Genomic DNA, 19151 nt, shown 5'->3' on the forward strand with positions numbered 1-19151 from the left:
TCACTTCTGTTTTTTTTTTTTTTTTACGTTTGCTTATTTTTATTTCTTTTTATTTTCTGTCAGTGAGACCCAGCAGTTGTGCCGCAACCATTTTGGCCTAGATTCACTCCACCTAACTTTAGATGTTGGACTTTCTTGTAGTAGGAGCATAGGCAGCGTAGAGAATCTTTGGAGATAGAGGCATCTCTAGGGGATGAGCAAGTGTGCTTACACGTTGTATTGTTTCCATCGTTTAGAATATTTTGCTTTTTCTCTTAGTGTGACTAAGGTAAGTACATTTGTCTGTAATATGGAAGAATGTAGACTGACTTTGACACAAATTTTCATAATAAATTTGACCAGAACAATACCTTCATTGCAATTCATTCATTGGAAAATATGATTTTAGGTTTTATTACTTTTATATTCTAGCAGTGATGCAACTTCGTAGAGCTGACATGCAATATTTTAGGAATCTTAGGAAATATAAAGACTCAGGAGCATTTAAATACAAGAACATTTAAACTGCCATTTCTGATAATAATTTACTTTGCTGACTTTGAATATCAGAATATTTTATTTCACTCCTCCTTCACTGTTGAATGTATTAGAAGTGTTCAGTCAAAATCCTTCACTGGCGTTGTTGTTTTAATTTTTTTGAGCCTTGAGCAAAAATGAATAGACTTTTTTCTTCTTACTACAGTTTTAAGCTAAAAACATTTTTACTATTTTTAAAGCAGATACTTTAAAGGCAGCATCCATTGTTTTGAGTTCACAACTGACTATACTTTTTAAATTTGTGTTTACAGCTCCTATCATCCATAAACTGTAATGGAACTGTTGACAGATGTTTTACTGAGGTGTGTCTATGATGTGAAACTGTTAAAATCTAAAAAAATCTTGGGAAAATGTCCTTGTTTTGAAAACAAAAATATTTATAGTTGTGAATATTGATAAGTGTGTACGTGCTAATTAGCATCATTAGAAATCAAGCTTGAAGTAATTACATTATGGGTATTAATACCTGCTGGAAAGAGTGCATTGCTGGTAATTATTTTTAATGACTGAAGCATCATTAAGAAAGAGTAACTTGGTGTACATAAATTTCACTTAGTGACACAGCTGCTGTCTCATTGACTGTTCAGAGGTTGCTGTAAACTAAATATCCTGTATGTGGTAGGAAATCATTTATCATGTGGAGTGCTCATTTTAGTCAGAGTTGACCCTTCATTTATTACCAAGAGGATTTGTAGAACAGCCCTAAGCATTTTCTGCCAATTAAAATGTTGAAACTGTGTAGAAAACTGTCATGCTGCACATGCTTTGAACCAGTTTAATTAGGAAGTTTCTACAGATGAGTGCTTCTTTCTGGAAGAATGCATTTACTTTCTCTGTAATGAGTAAGGAAGTTGATGGATAACTAATCTGGAAGACCTTTAACATTTTAAGAGATCTAATTTGCAAAATAAGTGAAGCTTATTGTGGGACATTTAACATGTTTTATGGCATCTGATATCTTGAGTATAAATAACACATTTGCCAGTTAATTGTAAAAATTCAAGTTTTGTTAACTGTGCTCTGAAAACAAACTGTAACCCATAACCTCTGAAACAGGTCAGCTTGGTTAGATAGCGATAAATCATTCTTCAAAAAAATTTCATGTATACTGTGGTATTAACTAGAGTGAGACTTCAGTTGGTGTAATAAAGGTCTTCCTTTATTAAGTAAGGAAGTGAATCACAAAATAACGAATCTTAACTGATATTTGGGGATTCCAGGAGGTGTAGGACTAGTGTCAGTCTCTGAGTAGCTATTAACCAGTAACTGGTTGGTTGTGTGATTCTAGTAAAATGAAACTATGCTTACCCAAGCTAGGGTAAGTGTTCTTAAATAGAAATATTTGTTAAAGTTAGGAGGATGCAGAGAGGTTTTTACACACTTGATTTCTGTGTTTTTCTTTAGTTTTAAAGCTTTCAAAAACCTTTATAGACCAGTGTTCTTCTGTTCCCACTTAGTAGCTTGTAAGGTTTTCATTAGGTGTGATACTTCAGGTTTTTAAAGCTAAGCAATTTAATTAACTGATGACCAGAAACTTATGAAACCATGTTGGGATTTGTTCTCATAATTACAGATAGTTCTGTAGCACCTTCTAATAGAGGATTTTCAAGGATTCTTCTTCTCTCTCACTATTTTTATCTGTTCAATTGAGTTATCACAGGGTACCTATTAAAAGAGATAGGATTATTATCATTGACAGCTCCTAAGCAACTTAAAAGGAAATGTAAACCCTACTATGAATCAAGCTGATCTCTTTATGGTTACTGGACTTTTAGATACTTAGCAGAGGAGCAGGCAGAGAGTTGTGTGATACAGGTGATTTTTTTTTTTCCCCATCCATCGTCCCATCACAACCTCAGCTTCTCCCTCTGCTAACTGGTCACCAAGAGTCTAGCTGGGCTGTCTAACTGCTGACATACAGCTATCATCTGTTCAGAAAAGTAGGTCTTGCGTATGGTATACCCAGTAAAGCTTTTCATGTAAACTTTAGTTTTTGAATTTGTATGATGTAGAATCAGTATCAGAATCAGTAAGTAGGCACATTCTTCAGATTGGGCAACAGAGTAAGTTTTCCACATTTAAGAATCACAGTGTTTTTTCTACACTTTCTAATTATTTGAGAGTTTATGTTGCTTATAGTTATTGGACAATTCACCACTTGTGGTTTTTTTCAGGTTCAGTTCTCTTACATCCTAAGCTTTGTGGCTGGTTGATTGTGAACAGACTGATGTTTCCCCTGATTGCTTAATTCAGTTCTTCCAAAGCAGAGCCTGAATTTGTAGCAGTTTACTGTTTATATGAATACTATAATATACCATATTGGCAAAAGTCTTTTAGTCTGTTTCTGTTATGTACCTATAGATTAAAACCATGTATGCATATCAAAGAAACATGTTATACTAGTAAAAATGCAAGGATTTTGGGAATATTTCATCTGCTTGCATACAAAATACTTGCATACAAAAGCAGCAGCAGTGAGAAGTAGTACAAGTAAAGGACAAGTCATATTTTCAAGGCAAGAACCATTTAGAGCTGCTGTTTAAAAGCATTTCAGATCAGGTGTATCTTGTAAATGAGTAAATCTGCCTGTGCAGATGCCAACTTTCCCTGGAGGTTACCATTCCCTAACTTGAGGAAGGCTTTGATTCAACACAGTCTTTCTATTAGCTTGCTTTCTTCTTAAAGCCTGCAGGTAGCTAACCTTTCTTAGCCTCCCAGCAAATCGACATTGTTATCCTTTTAGTGTATTTTGAGTGACAAATAACTGCAAATTTGGTGTTTGCTACCCACTGTTTGAACAGAGGTCCCTTACTGAGGAAACTGTTGGGTCACTTGCCTCTTGCTTTCTCCATAGAAATATTTTATAACTCAGTAAGAGTAACTTCATCTCATTGACCAAGCCTCATATAGCATTCCTAGGACTGTTATACATCAACATCTTTTATTACTTAATAGCTCTTCCAATGTTCATAACGTTGCATATTAGTTCCACTTCCATATTTTAGAGTTTTGGACACTACAGTTGTATGAAATCCTTCAATGAAATTTTGTTTTGGAATGTTGTCAGAAGCCTTCCTTAGTAGTCCTTTTGTATGAGGAAGTAACTTTATCAGAATCTGTGTTTGTGCTTTTGCATATAATTTATTTCTTGTCCTTAGTCTCAACAGCAGCCTTTTGCTGGTAATTCTGGTTCCATACCTTTATTAAGAGTTTGAACAGATACAGACAGAAGCTGGAGGCCATAGCTTGAGAGATTAACTCCACAGATTACTCATTCTAATTGTAACATGCCTCATCTTAATCATGGTTCCATCTTTAGATACTGTATCATTTGTAAGAGTACATAAGCCCTTCAGAGATGCATTTGCCAAATCTGTGCTATTATATGTGAAACTTCAGCCAATTTATATAATCTCCTTTCCATGCTTGGTCTCCGTGTAAGGCTGGTGGTCATTTAACCTGGAACTTAGCATCATAATATCTATGTCCAGAGTGGAGATCCAATGTCCTGCCAAATGGCCTTGCAACTTTAATTTGGGCTACTTGTGCATACGCGTTATGCTACAATATTGAATTACATGTCCGTGTATACTGTTTCTTTCAGTAGGGCCTGTTCATCCAGCGCACATGATTGAACTGCTCTGGGGATGAATCAAAGTTACGTAGTGTTAGTCTTTTGGTCTGCAGGGTCCTAATTCCAATGTAGACCTATTTTTGTATTCCTGTTTTTCAGTCTGTACTTTTGGTTCCTCGTCTGATCGTTTCTCCTCTTGCTACCAACTCTGTGTTTTCCTTGTGGTATCAATATCCATTCCAGTATATTCTGTATACTTTATGAAGTTTTTTCCAGTCAGTTTCTCTTGGAGGATGTGTTATTGTACCCTTTGCATTTGAATTAGATTGTTTCCTTTCCTGCACTGCCATAGCATGAGAGATACGGCCTTCATAGCAATGAATTTTCCTCATAAAACAGCAGATGTAAGTTGTGGTATTGACCCTGACCTGGCCTGCAGCAGCCACAGTTCTAGTGGCAAAGAAAATCTTGTCAAATCTGATCTGTAGTATTTTCAGTACAAACAGAATTCTTGGGACATGTGACTGCTAAAATACAGACGTTACTGAGCAGATTATAATCTCCCCCTCCATTTTTCACTCTCCCCGCCACAATTGATCAAAAATGAGCAGACTTTCACAGGCGTAACAGACGTTGGATCCTACAACAAAGTGTCAAGATGCCGGTGATTGTAAAATAAAAAGTTGCTAGCTTTTGTTAAAAGTGGCAAAATATGTATTTTTGATCAAGAATGAAGCTGAGAAAAAAAAAAAGGAAATGCCTGAAACATTTAGGCTAAAACCTTGAAAGAAGTTCAGCTTGAGGTAATCATGTACTTGACAGCCCAAATAGTTAATGTTTGTAAAACAGAGCTTTGTAATGAAAATTGTTGGATAGAGGTAACTGTTTGCTCTCTCTATATCGTTGTAATGTATTGCTTTCTGCAATGGCACTGGTAGTTTAAGGTTTAACTAACTTTATGGATAGTCCTGTGCATGCATCGTAATTAGTTTAATAATTCTCTGTGTAAATCTATAATTCTGTCATAAATATGTTTCTATCTTTCAGTGTATTGCTCTGATATTTTTGAATAGAGTCATATCCTAAAATTTGTAGCCACTAACAGTTCCCATCTTTGGGACTGTGAACCATATGAACTGTGCTGTTGGAGTTAAACAGTTTTTGCTTCCTGCTTCTCTTGTTCCTTCTCATCACAAAAACTTCAAAAGAACAGTGAGAGAAAGCAAAAAACCCACCAGATTTTAGTTCTAAGCCTTAGTGATGATTTTAAAAAGTAGAAGGGAAAAAGATGTTACTAGGGCGAGGTACTGGTTCCAAGAGGCCTATTTCTTTGCTCATGGGATCTGTTTCTTGTGTAATTCCTTCTTTCTATGCCGTATAGAAATTTGGGCATCTTTGCTAATTAATGGCATTACATTGAGTGTACTTTATTCCATTATCACTTTTTCTTCTAATGACAACAATGCAGAGGTCCTCAGAAAAATATACACCGTTTTTTATTGCTACCAAATTGCTTTCAGCTCTTTAATTCTTATTTTAGTGGTTTATTTTTAAGGTTCCTATATCAAAGTCTGAGCCTTATTTATTTCTCAATACTAAAAATGTGTTTCAAACCGCAGGTGAAACGTATTGCCTAACTGTGCATACTATTCCTAACAAAGGGGGAGAAATATTTATTTATTCCAGTTAAGTTTTGCATCAGAGTCTCATTTAAAAAGAAATGTTAAATAAAAATGAGTGCCTTTAGAGCTCTTGTAAGTTGAGAAAAGTAGGAGAGATCATTTTGCTCCAGCATGAAATCTTTTGCTTTTTATGTTTCATTAATGGGCTGCAGAGGTAAGCCTGCAACTTAGAATTAGGAAGAATTGCTGGGCTGTGTCATTCTCTTAGCTGATTGTCTTCTAACGTCTTTTGGTATATTGTACTGTGAACAAGTCTGTGTGTGTTTTGCCCTGTACTTGGGTACTAGCTTGTTATTTTTCAGCATCTTTTGAATGAATAAATGCACAGCTTAGGTTAAAGAATAGTCATCTTAGGAGATAGTAGAATGTCATTAATCAGTCTTAAAGGTTTTCCAAGTATTGTTCTGATAACCTTTCTGTATTCATTTCTTCCCACAGCCTGGTTTTGTGGTATCATCTCTATCACCGTCATTAGCCTGCTTTCCTTGCTAGGTGTGATCTTGATTCCCATCATTAACCAATGGTGCTTCAAATTTCTTCTAACTTTCTTGGTAGCTCTGGCTGTAGGAACAATGAGTGGAGATGCACTGCTCCATCTGTTGCCACACGTAAGTATTGCTTACCTTTTACTCTAATTTAAGGCTATAGAATTTACAAACGGCTGTTTGATAAATGTCAATACATAAATGTTCACTGATGCAGCTGAAGATTGACTTGACTATGAGGGACATTCTGAAGCAGTATTCGAGACTTTCTGTTAATAACAAACAAAGTAAATGTGCTTTTCTAAGGGAATATAGTTGTATATTCATATTAAAATAATTCAAGAAAGGTTAAATCACCTGAGGAGACCAACCAACAAGAGCATTTTAGATTTCCTTTACAATCCCTTATCTACTAATGCTTGTATATCAGTACCACCTAAAAGCATTTCAGGGGGATTCAGTTTCCTGATTTCTAGCTTTTTTGATCCAGAAACGTGTTTTGTTTTGTTTGTAAACTATTCCTTTTATTTTGTTTAATGTACATGTCTGGAGAAATTAGCTTCCCATATATTTAATCAATAAATTGTCTAAGTTCCCGGGCAGGTAAGCATTTTTTAATTTTTGTCAATATACTGAAATTCTTACAGAGAGGAAGGGGAAATGTTTTCTTCATGTAAATTTTAATATAAATTTGAGAGGGGGAGTTGGAACCTTTGTATTTCAGATCAGAGTTAAGGCTGTAATTGATTGTAATAGTTAAGATTGAGTTCATGAATTTGATTGCCAGTGGGAGTGTAGGAATAGTAATTTTGTGTGATGTTTCTGAGTGCTGGTCTCGTTATCTTTTATAGCATAGTGGCAGAAAAAGATGGAAGCTTGATTCCCCCCCCCCCCCCCCCCCCCCAAGAATTACCTAGTAAAATATTTTGTATTGATTAGGGTAATGAATAGTCTAATGAAAAATTTCTCTGGTAAAATGTATTTGTAAAAAGAGAATCTTCCTAAATATTTTTGGTAGTACTATTCTGGCAAGGTTATGGGGTTTTGTTGTCATCCAAGCCTGGAGCCATTTCAGTCTACTGAAAGCATCAGGTCACACACTGTGTTATTATTTTTCTCTCCTAATAGTCCCATGGAGGCCACAACCACAGTCACCACCATGGCCAAGGTCACGCTCATGAACACAAGCGTTCTCATCGACATGTCCATGGACATGGAATAGGGACTGAAAGCTTTCTAGAAGAAAATGATCCAGTGTTGAAAGGTCTTGTTGCACTTGGAGGCATTTATGTTTTGTTCATCATTGAACATTGTATAAGAATGTACAAGCATTACAATAAACAAAAGGTACGCAGTAAAACTGCATGCTATTTAAAAAACATGATAGCTGAACTTATCTTCTTTTATGATGCTTTGTTATTCTATAAGCATTAATGAGTGCTGCTAATCTGTGTTCTGTTTGATTTCACATGAGGAAGCCCTTTATTAAATTGGGGGGGTCATACCTGCTAACAAAGTAATGAAGACAAAGTTGAAATCTGGGGGGAAATCAGGGCACTTTAGTCAGGTATATTTGGAGGTAGACTTATGTAAATGAGATTTTAGCTCTTTCACCAGAAAGCAGTGAGCTTTTTGGAAAAAAATATGAAAGGAAATTTGTAAGAAACATCTAGTAATAGGAACCAGACAACTGTCAATTTATAAAAAACTTAACTGTATACTATTACCTAGCATTACCAGTATAACAGAGGGGGAAAATTCAAAATTTAAAATTTAAAAATTCAGTTTTTCCCCTATGGAGAAATGCCAAGACTTACAGACCTTCTACTTTCTACAAATTTCCAGTCAAATTGTTACTTGTTTCCCTGAAAAGGATTGAAATTTTGGAATGGGGGCACGCTGTATTCATGCCAGTGGTATAAAAGGAGAGTACCTGAGAGGGAATATGGTGATAGATAGGAGTTCAAGCCACTGAAAACCCCTATTCATTAAACAGTCATTCTAAATAACCGTTTGGCATCTGTTTGTCTCCATTGCTTGATTTTGAGAAGAAAATTATTTTGACAAATCTAAAACCATTTATCCCAGAAGGAGTGAGGAAAGATTTCAGGTTTTCTGGTTTCACATCAGACTTGTTGACTTTAGCTGGACAGTAGCAAAAGATTTTCTGTGTTGGAGGATGTGTTTAGGTCTTCTGATAGAGATAAAAGCTGTACATTGGACATATTTTCTTTAAGATTAATGAATTAATTAAATCTGCTAGACTGCTTTGGCAAATCTGTGATCTCTATTATATGGGCTGCAGACAAGCAAGCTTTCCTCTGAAGGAAAATGTGAGGAAATTATATAAAAAGTATAAAACTTACTAAAAATGAACAAAATTGAAGTTCTTGCTGCATGTTTGCGTTCTTGAACAAAATAGGCAAATATAATAACTCTGTGTACGTGTGCAAAGCTTGTCATAAAGTTCTCTGTTAATGAAGTGACTTTTTTGTGTGTGTATGTGTATTTCTGTGGTAGATACCTAAGAATTTCCAGTGAGATAGATGTGACTGATGAGCCTTACGAAGGTTGATATTACTTCTGCTGAACACGTTAAAAGAGAATAACTTACTCTATTTTTGAGAGATTTGTGACAACATTTCAGTTTATCTTTCATTTCTATCAGTGTCATCTTACAAACTAAATGTTAACTTTGTTTCCTGTTGCAGAGTAAGCAGAAATGGTGCAAGAAAAAACAGACTGAAGAATCACCAATTGGAAGGAAACTTTCAGATCACAAGTTAAATAATAGACCAGATGCTGACTGGCTTCAGCTCAAACCCCTTGCAGGTAAACATCTATTTTCAGAATTCTCCGATTATGAGATTCAAAGTAATTGTGGCATATAACCTTTGGCATGTAGCTTGTAACCTCTTGTAAAGTTGTGCTCCTATTATGCAAAACATTGTTAATAAGACTTACTAGATTTTCTCTGTGCTATTTATTTTGCTTCTCTTAGATCTGAGAGCACTTTGAGCACTTCCTAATATGCCATACAAGTAGTTCTCAGATTTCTGAAGCGATCAGGGGTTTGGGTGGTTGTGGTTCTTGGTTTTGAGGGAGAGGTGGTTTGTTAAACTGTTTCTGACTAGCTCAGCCCTGGCAAAAACTATATTAAAAAATTAAAGCACACAACTGAAAGAGGAAAATCTGTTACACTTTGAAGATTCCAGCCTCTGACATATTTTAGTTTGGCTGCAAAGGTTAAAAAAACTGATTTCTTCTCATAAATACAACCACTTCTCAAGGATCCAAGACAACTTTCAAATACTGTTCCTCCATTATAATCTGAATGCTCATGGAGTTTGAACCCAGAGGAAATGCCATATCACTCACTCACTCGAAGGGTGAGAAAAGGGAAAGAGCTTTGCTCCATAAACTTGCCTTTCTGTTGCCTGCATGGCTGCTGAATTTGTTGATGAAGAATCCATAGCCAATATTCATACAAGTGCAATTTTGTTAATTTGAATGGTTTGTGCAAGAGAGATAGTTAGGGCTGTAGTCTTCTCCGTTCAAAGAACTTAAAATGGGATTTGACATAAAACAGTGGGCATTCACATAGAACAAAGAAACACTTTCAGCTGTGAGCATGGTGGTACATGTTTTAAATGTTTTCATTTTCTTTTAATGGGTGATGAGAGAAATTTTGCCTCTAATGGCACAGAGTATTCTTCTTATGTAACTGGTCCTATAACACTGTTCCTCTGAAAGTGTACTCTGCCAAACAGTAAATAATTCATATTAAAGGCTATGGAAGCCTGTGCTGAATATGAATTTTGAACTGCAGTGCCACTGCCACTGATCTGAATGGCCATTCCATTTCTCATTAAACAGCCTCTAGATGATGTTAGAAAGCCTGTTTATCTAGAAACTGTTTGTCTGCTGAATAGATATTCTGTGCCTGTTTTTTTTAGTTCCACTTAGCGTTTGCGTATTTTTTACTCTGAAATATTTTTGCTTAATTATTTTGATCTAATAACTTCATTGTCCAGAACTGCTTTTTTTCCACAACTCTCTGTTTCCTGGAGCATAGATTGCCAATTTTATTTATTTATTAATACTTCAGAAATACTGGTAGGCTTAAAATTTATGCCCATTTGCCTTCTGCATTGTTTACATTTTGTATTTCTTTGCAAAAAGGGCTTCGATATGCTGGCAGAGTAATAAGCTACATTAGAGAATTTCACTGTATGACACAAGTGTACGACACAGTGATCTGTGCAGTACAGAAACTTTAAAGATCTGTCATATTCAGCTGCAGATCCTAGTGTGCTCTGGTGAAGGTTAAGTAGTGACTTGTATGTGCATGCACACGGAATAACTAGTTTGCCTATCAGTTTAGATTTCATCTGCAGCATAAGACATGTTATTGTAGTCCTGGCAACTTTTTTTTTCTGGTGTTGAACCATAAATTTGGTCAGCAGCAAAGTAACAGGTACAAGCCTACGTCAGGCTAAAACTGACTGTGTGCGCAATGAGGACAGAACTGTTGCCTTGTAATGGAGACTTCTGAATGCTCTGCATGGAAATCACTGAAAAATAATGCAGTGAGAGAGAGCTTTTTTGGCTGAATGTTGACAACAGTTTTTAGATTAGGTTGTGCTAAAATATTTTATATTTTTGCTTTTGAAAAGCAGTTAAAATCTTAGCTCAATCATATAGTAGTTGCTGGTGGTATTTTAAAAGAGAATTAATGCACTCTCTCTCAACTGGCTTTAACGTAGGAGCAGACGACTCAGTTTTATCTGAAGATCGACTTAATGAAACTGAACTAACTGATTTAGATGGCCAGCTGGAATCTCCTCCCAAAAACTTCTTGTCTGTAGAAGAGGACAACAATGTGCACCGTTCTCACAATGATGTCTCACGCGCTGCTCAAGAGCATGATCTCCATGATTCAGAGTATGACAGCCATGGCGAAGATAAAATGATAGCTAGAAAACACAGTCACCACTGGCATCACAAACATTCCCATCATTCCCATGGCCACTGTCATTCTGGAAAAGACCTGAAAGATACTGGGATAGCTAATATTGCTTGGATGGTAATTATGGGAGATGGCATTCACAACTTTAGTGATGGCTTAGCAATAGGTAAGAAAAAGCAGTAGGTATTTCTCAACAGTTTCTTCTTACCTTGCGTAATGTTGGTAGTGCTTTACTTATCAGTGATTACAGGTAAGGCTTCAAGTTAGCTCCTGTGGTTACTTAAACAAGGCATTATTTAACCTTCTTCAGAACAGGAATTAAAAAAGCCATCAACTGTATTAGTCTTCCCCTTGTTAATATTCTGTGGCTATTTCCACATTTGTTGTTTCAATCTCAGTATTTGCCTTTGAATAATAAGCAGTGAGTTCCCGTTTCTCTTATTTATAATAATAATTATTTATGATACCATTTTTATTAGTAATAATATTTATAATTATGCATAATTTATAAATAATAAATTTACAAGCAGTCAGGTTTTCAGAATTAAAAAAATAGTACTTAAGATAACTTTGAGCAAAGTTTTTTTTTCGTTTATTGTCATTTTAGATTGATTTCTAACCAAATGTATAGGAAATTGAACTACCAGAGAAATTGGAACTGTTACAGATTTGATTATTATTATATCATCAACTCTGATTCACATAAGCATATATATGTCATTTGAACTGTAAAGCACATTCATTTGAATGTATGTCATGGGGTAAAAACGGTAGTGAAAGTACTGAAGTGCATATATTTGAAATTTTAACTAAGGTAGCTACTAACAGAGTGTACAGGACCCTGAACTACTAGTTGAACGAACATATTTACCTATTTTGAAGGATGGGAGGTAAGCTACTTCCTAGGGCCTTGAGTTAACCAGGGGAATTGACTACAGTACCTCAGCTTTCTCCAGTTAATTTCCTAAAAATTTAATTTCCCTAAAAATTAACTTTTTGCTTTGTTTTTGCTGTTGAATAGGTAAGTCATTTAAACAGAGGCTTATAAGGCCAAAAGGATCACTATGCCATCTGTTGAGAGCTTCAATGTATTGAAACTCCATTTCTAGATATTCATGTCTTGAACCCAAACAGCTGATGCTTTTCTAGTAAAAATATAGATTTTAGAAAAGCATATATTCATCACTTGAATGTATCATGTTGAGGAATGCGTGCTTTTCTGAAGAAAAGTTGAATATCCTCTCTGTCTTAAGACTGCGCCGTCTTTTTCCACTTAATACCAGTTTTCTCATGTCGGAGTAATTTAAGGTATGAACTTAAAATTGATTGAATTTAATTAGCTTACACAGAAGTTATTTAAAGAGGTTTATGCAAATGTTTTTCTCCTCCTTATCTTCCAAGTTAGTTTTATTAATGTTGCTGGTATGCGCTGTAGAAATAAGCATCAAAGCAATAGAGAGCTTATGGGCTAAATATTAGTTTGATTTTCCAGTACGGAAGGAAGAGACTTGGACTGTTGCACTTGTGCACACTTACTAGGCTGATATGCTTGAGTTCCTCAAGATGTAAAAGTGGTGCCGTTTATTAGAGAACATTAGCTTGTTGCCTGTATTTGTGTTTTCCTTACAGCTGTGTTCTCCTTTCTGAAGATTTGCCTTACAGATGAACTGAGTAATAAAGTATGCAGTAGTAATGCACATCCAGGAGACTTGCAGTATTTTCAGTTTATGTATGAACAGAACACAGACATAATGAAACAATATTAGAGTGTGCATTCTAACAAAAAGGTGTAATCTCAGGAAGTTTGTTGATTAAATTTGCTGACTTGAAAATAGTAAAATATAATTTGAATCTTATTTTTCTAGGAGCAGCTTTTAGTGCGGGGCTGACAGGAGGAATTAGTACATCTATAGCTGTATTTTGTCATGAGCTTCCCCATGAATTAGGTAACTAATTACATAAACTTATCTGTTCAGTCTCTTTGTATGAAATATGTATCTAAAAGCTATTGTGATGCTCATCCTGATAAATGCAGATCCTACTGGGGTGACCAGAACATCAGAGAGTAATGGAACAATATTGTTTTTCAGTGTCTGTAATGAGAATGTTAATACAGGATTATTTTAGCAAGAATCTAGCTTTATCAATTCTGTGAAACTTTCAGGACATGTCTTTTAAATGTTCTTAGGAACATGCAGTTACATTTTAGTCTTCTGCCTCTGCATTTTATATAAAGAGTTTCACACTAGTCTGTGTGCCATTGTCTTTAAAAATGTCGCACATCCTATGGCACGCTACAGAAAGTTAAATGAATAAGCAGAAAATTTTCTGGAGCTCCTCAGAAGATGCTTTGTACCACACAGTCACTAAATGCAGGAGGTGTGGATGATTATTTAGATAAAGTCTGTAGGCATTCTTGCTGGCACCATTGATTCCTCTCCCTATTTTGAAGCATTTCTTCTTGGGAATTAACTAACTGTGATGAAAACTGTTGTCATCCTGTGGGTCGTAAGGCCCATCACATGAAATGTTAGTGCAGTGTCAAACTAGTGAGAGAACCGCTAGAAAGAAAAGGAGTCTTCCTTTTGCCAGCAACCTGGAATTGTGTCAGATTAAACTGTATGTAGTTACAGTTTGCCTACTTACTGAGTTGCTGTCCCTGAATGCTTAAAGGTAAAGTAAAAGAAGTACTTCAAAAACCCTTAGAGATAATGGCTGAAAAGTATTTTATATAGACAGATACTAAGTACAAGGTAAGTAATGGGTACAAATGGGACATAATAGAGGAAATATTCGTGGTTGGACAACAGTGCTGTACAGTAGTTAGAGATAAGTGAAACTGCTGGAGTATATAAAGGATTGTAATAAATATTGCTGTGCTGATAATTTTCTAGGTTTACATGATTAAATTAACCTTGTATAAGAAGTGAGTAGGAGCTCACTGTGTATACTTCTGAATTGGATTCCAGGTTGAGCAATTAACTGCTAGTATTATCTGGCATGAGAATACTATATTCATTACCCTGGCGGCTTTGTGTGATCTTTCACTCATACTCACAGGAGTTCTGTCTGAGGGGAGTAAAACTATTGGAGTTGGTTAACAAGATGAAAGTTTAGGTCTTTATAGAACATCCACCTCTATCAGCAGTTTAAGTAGAGGTGGCCTGAATTCAAAATAATACAGGTTAACTTGGCATGTCTCAAACCAACCAAATGTGAATCAACGTGGATGTGAAATCACTCCTTCTGAATGTAACTATTCCTTTTCCTAGTACTATATTTCTCAAATTCATTTGCTCTTTCTCTGGGCACTACTGCCTCCATGATGCTCTTCTAGAATTAGTAAAATGAGGTGTATGTAGATAAGAGGAATCTTCGCAGGTTTTGATCAAGACTAAACCTGAATTTTTATGTGCCATGAACAACTTCTGTGAAGTCAAGGCAAGTCTGTATGCACAGGTGTATTCTTTGGAAAGACCACATCTGGACTTCAGTGTTTAGCTTTACCAATTAACCCCTGTTACCTTTCTATCAGTCAGCATGACAAATGGGCACCTTTAAATAATATTTTAATCAAGGTCATGCTGCACATAAGTATAGTTAGAAGACTAAAGAGTTGTCATATCTTGTTGCCCTTTCTCCCTTATAGCCTCTGTAGCATGTTTTACTTTGACAATGCCTTGGATTGGTGAGACAGTAAATGTATCTCTTAACATGCCTACTTGTTCTCTTAAGGAGCATTGATACTAAACCCCTGTGTTTTGTCCCCATTTTAGGTGATTTTGCCGTGCTGCTTAAAGCAGGTATGACAGTCAAGCAAGCCATTGTGTACAACCTCCTGTCTGCCATGATGGCTTACATAGGGATGCTGATAGGCACAGCTGTGGGACAGTATGCTAATAACATCACCTTGTGGATCTTTGCAATCACTGCAGGCATGTTCCTTTATGTGGCATTGGTTGATATGGTAAGATTGTGATTTTATGTCATTTTTGCATTTCATGCATAAAGCCTAGGACTTGAAATTGCACCAGCATGGAATTTTTTTTTTGTTATGACATAAAATGAAATCTCTGTAGGCAGTAGATGGCTGTTTCTGCTTTGTGTCTTTTTACAAGGTTGCAAATACTTTGAGAGATGTAGCAAAGTTTTATAGTTGCTTGCCTGTTTGGGTTTCTGTTATGGAAGTCTGCCCATAACTTTTATTAAAATACAAAAACTATAGTGAGGCTGGGAAAGATGCTCACATTTCCCACTAATAAACATAAGATGATTGTCTGTTTTGTGGATGAGACGTTAGACACTGGAGTTGAATCCACTACTTAGAATTGTTCTCCAGTAAAATTTAATTTTCATATATTTGGTCCTAGAAAGCTTAGTTTTAACCTTCAGAAAGAGCAGTTGGTAAAACATTGCTTTTGTGGTGATAAGATGTTAAAAAATTATTTTGTGGAGTACATGCTGCTGCTTCAAGAAGTTAGCTTATACGTATGTTATATTTAGTGACTGTACACCATACATCCAGATCCTTCAGACAGTAATGTACTTCTGCACGTGTTATCAGTCCATACATAATTCTGATTTCTCTTCTAAAGAGCTTCAGAGTTGCACTTAAATAAGCCAGTTTGCTCACTGTTTTTTTCTTTCCTAAGCCCCAAAACAAAGATGGTGAGATCAATTTTCATTTTAGGGGTGTTTTGTAATACTCTTCCTGCTTAAATATAAAGGAAAGGGTAACTCAAGCCACTTTCCTGGACTGTAAAGACAGATCTCATATTGTATTAAAATATCAACTAGCTGGACCAGACACTTCAAGTTTAACCTCTAGTTAAAGCTGTACTTCACAGGTGTTCAGGTAGCTCTTGGTGCTTCTCTCAGCCTCCCTGGATTACCATCTCTTCATTTACAAACTGCTCTTTCCTAGTACCTACATCTAAAGCAAAGGCAAGCTTTATGGTAGTTGTTATTTCTCTACTCAGATAGACTAAGCATGATCATTAGATTGCTACTTGGATCACCAGGTGTAGCTACATACTGTTTATACAAAAATACTTGCATGTAACTGGAGTTTGGGCTTTGTGTGATGATCCACTGGAGACTTTTTTTAACTTCATAGCATCTGTAGAGATTTAGACGTGCTCGATACATGAGGACCAGTCTGTCTTAGTTCTCAGTTGTGGGTAAAAAGACATTTTGCTGTTCTGAAGTCTTCTAAACGATGCATTTGCTTCACTTCCAATCTCTCCAGAGATTTTGTTGCCATTATCTCCTAGCTCTGTTGGCCTTCACTGGCTAGTTCTGCTAGCCTTCGTACGTTTGTGCTGACTGCCCTATTTTCAAACCAGCTTTTTTAGCAGCTCCCCAGAAGTTACTTAGTGCAGGATTGAAAAGTGTCTTGTGTGAATCTCATTGGCAGAGTTGTCAAGCAGGCATGCTTCTGTACCATCTGTGAGTTACTTTAAGGTACGGATACACACAGACTTCAAGTTTCAGAAATTCTTATTGAAATAGCTCATCACATCTTTGTCAGTCACTGTTTATGAGGCTGTGAGGTGTCTGCTCCGGTGTGGGCTGACTGTATTGTCCCCCTGGGGCTAAGGCAGCTGGCACTATGAAGACCCCTCTCCCTTTGCTGCTGTGGCCTGCAATTCCCAGTTCCTGGCAATTAACACTGAGTCTGGTTTCTCAGCCTCATTGCTATCATCATAGCATTAGTGAAGACCACAGGCGAGCATTGGACATAGCCTCATATTCTTTCGGCATTGCTGAAAGCAAGGGTTGTTTCCTGTGAATTTCCTGGTGTCAGCAGAAGGTGTCTTGGCTACTCTGCCCACTAACAAATTTACCTCTGCCATTAGTTCTGTATTCAGCATTACTACCATATTGGTGCTCAAGAAAATTAGTGTTCGTGGAATTGCCAGCCTACTTCTAGGTGGTATCTTCCACATCTGTTATGAGAACTTTCAGTTAATCTCAGCTTTGGTTCTGAAGGTCTTCTGTTAGTCCTGCTTGCCATTAGGTCTCCTAGAACCAGGACTCATGAAAGCAAAGCATTGTTCGTAATTGCATTTATTTCTGTCAGCAGTGAGACAGTCAAAAATGGAGTATTTCATGATGGAGAACTTTGCAAAGTTATTTGGCCACTTTTCTTAACATACTCTAGTGATGAAGTCACTCTCATCTGTTACAAGGTAAATAGATCCTTTTCACGGCTTGGTGAAAGAGTGGCTGGATGTTTGAGAATGATCCTTCATGGATCTCTAGATGTTCTGCAGTAGCCTGTAATTACTGAAATATCACTTCCGTGTAAGTCCTGTGGCTGATATTTATTTCCTGGCCTCATTTTGACTGCAGACTCAGATGTAAAGAAAAGGAATATTTTCATTCTTGTATTCCTTGTCCTCTTCCTTGGTCATCACAGCAGCATCCAAGTAGTCAAGGCCCAATGGTCTGACTCTAAACAAGAGCAGGAAACACCCTGCAAGACACACTTGAAAACTGGACCAGATTTTTCTCTTGATATTTCCATAATCTGTTTCCTTCTCAAAGACCTTACATTTTTATTATCTGATACTTCATCAGAACAAAGAGTTTGATTCTTCCCTAGCTTGACAGAGGTCTACTTAGTTGCAGTTTTCTATCCATTCTTTACCCTAGCTCATTGAGAATAGACCTTTTGGTGTTCTTGCATCTGACTGTCCTGAAATGTATCTAATTACATCATTTCTAATGGTAAAGGATACTCTTCTGCAGTAGAATCTAAATTAACGACTTTTTTAACCCTTCATGATTTCTGTGACTTCTAGTGTCATTCCATGTGGTGATAACTATGAGAAGAATAATCAAAAAGATCCTCCCTCCTCCCCTTGAATTGATACACTGGATTTTCCTAAATTCCTTCCCAGCGCGACCTGAAGATGTCATCTTATGGGAAAATAAATGTATCTGTCATATTTTTCGGTCCTCATAACTCTAGGACAGAAATTACAAGCTTTAACTTCAAGAGGGTGTTGTTTTTATATTGAGAAGACCAGACTCTTTATATGGTCCCTGAAATATCAGTCACTTGATGTGACTATATTTTGTGTGTGTGTGTATAATTATTATGTATTATCATCATTATATTAGTATATATTATTATATTTGCACAGTTATTATATATTATGTATATTATATATAATGTATATATTCTATATACAAGCTAATAAAGCAAAAAGTTTAGTAATCTGAACACAGATAAAGTGGATAACTGGCAATGTGAAAGCCCATTATAATTATGCTAAGGCGAAGCCTTTTCTCCATCATCAGAGTACATTCCAACAGATCTCAAGCAACATCTGGCATCTCTGAAAAATTTCTTCCTGGTCTATCTGGCTGCTATCTGGAGTTCTCTTTATAACTCCTTTAACTACTGTGCCATTGCAGAAGCATCCAGAGTTCAAGCAATACTGTGTAGATCAGTTACGTCTTTCCTATTTGAATGCAGGACTTGAGGGAAATTTGCCTTCTGGTAGATGTGAATATGCGAGAGGTTCCTCCAGTGCTAATATTCGTGGACTACATCTCTAAGACTGAAAGTGGGGGGTTGCCAGTAACAAGGTCTTCGGGCACACAGCCTCCTTCCACCCTTCTCCTCCTTCTGAGTTTTTCCAAGGTCCCTTCTACACTGGGATTCTGTAGCCAAGCGAGGGCTGAAGTGGCACTGACCTCCTCTGCCCTGCATATTCGTGCTCTGAGTACAAGATAGAGGAGCATGAGCATGCCTCTGCAGATACCATAACCATAAAAATAAGTATCTTAAATAGAGCGATGGTGTGTGTGTGCCTGTAATACTGGTTGCAGGTAAATAACCTCTGTTTCTGTCTTAAAGGGATTATTTTACTTGCTGTTCAGTTCCATAGTTT

The 19151-nt window shown here is 36.5% G+C and overlaps 1 protein-coding gene across 5 annotated transcripts in view; it reads left to right on the plus strand.

The window, feature by feature from the left end:
* Window positions 1–19151, plus strand: part of SLC39A10 (solute carrier family 39 member 10) — a 56272-nt gene that overhangs the window by 32335 nt on the left and 4786 nt on the right. For all 5 annotated transcript variants that reach the window (XM_064515117.1, XM_064515118.1, XM_064515120.1 and 2 more), the window contains 6 exons: window positions 6232–6401; window positions 7407–7625; window positions 8990–9110; window positions 11045–11413; window positions 13113–13193; window positions 15024–15214. In XM_064515117.1, coding sequence (XP_064371187.1) covers window positions 6232–6401; window positions 7407–7625; window positions 8990–9110; window positions 11045–11413; window positions 13113–13193; window positions 15024–15214 — 1151 coding nt within the window. The remainder of the gene's footprint in view (window positions 1–6231; window positions 6402–7406; window positions 7626–8989; window positions 9111–11044; window positions 11414–13112; window positions 13194–15023; window positions 15215–19151) is intronic.

The sequence above is a fragment of the Dromaius novaehollandiae genome, chromosome 7 (assembly GCF_036370855.1).
Source record: "Dromaius novaehollandiae isolate bDroNov1 chromosome 7, bDroNov1.hap1, whole genome shotgun sequence".
NCBI classification, from domain to species: domain Eukaryota; kingdom Metazoa; phylum Chordata; class Aves; order Casuariiformes; family Dromaiidae; genus Dromaius; species Dromaius novaehollandiae.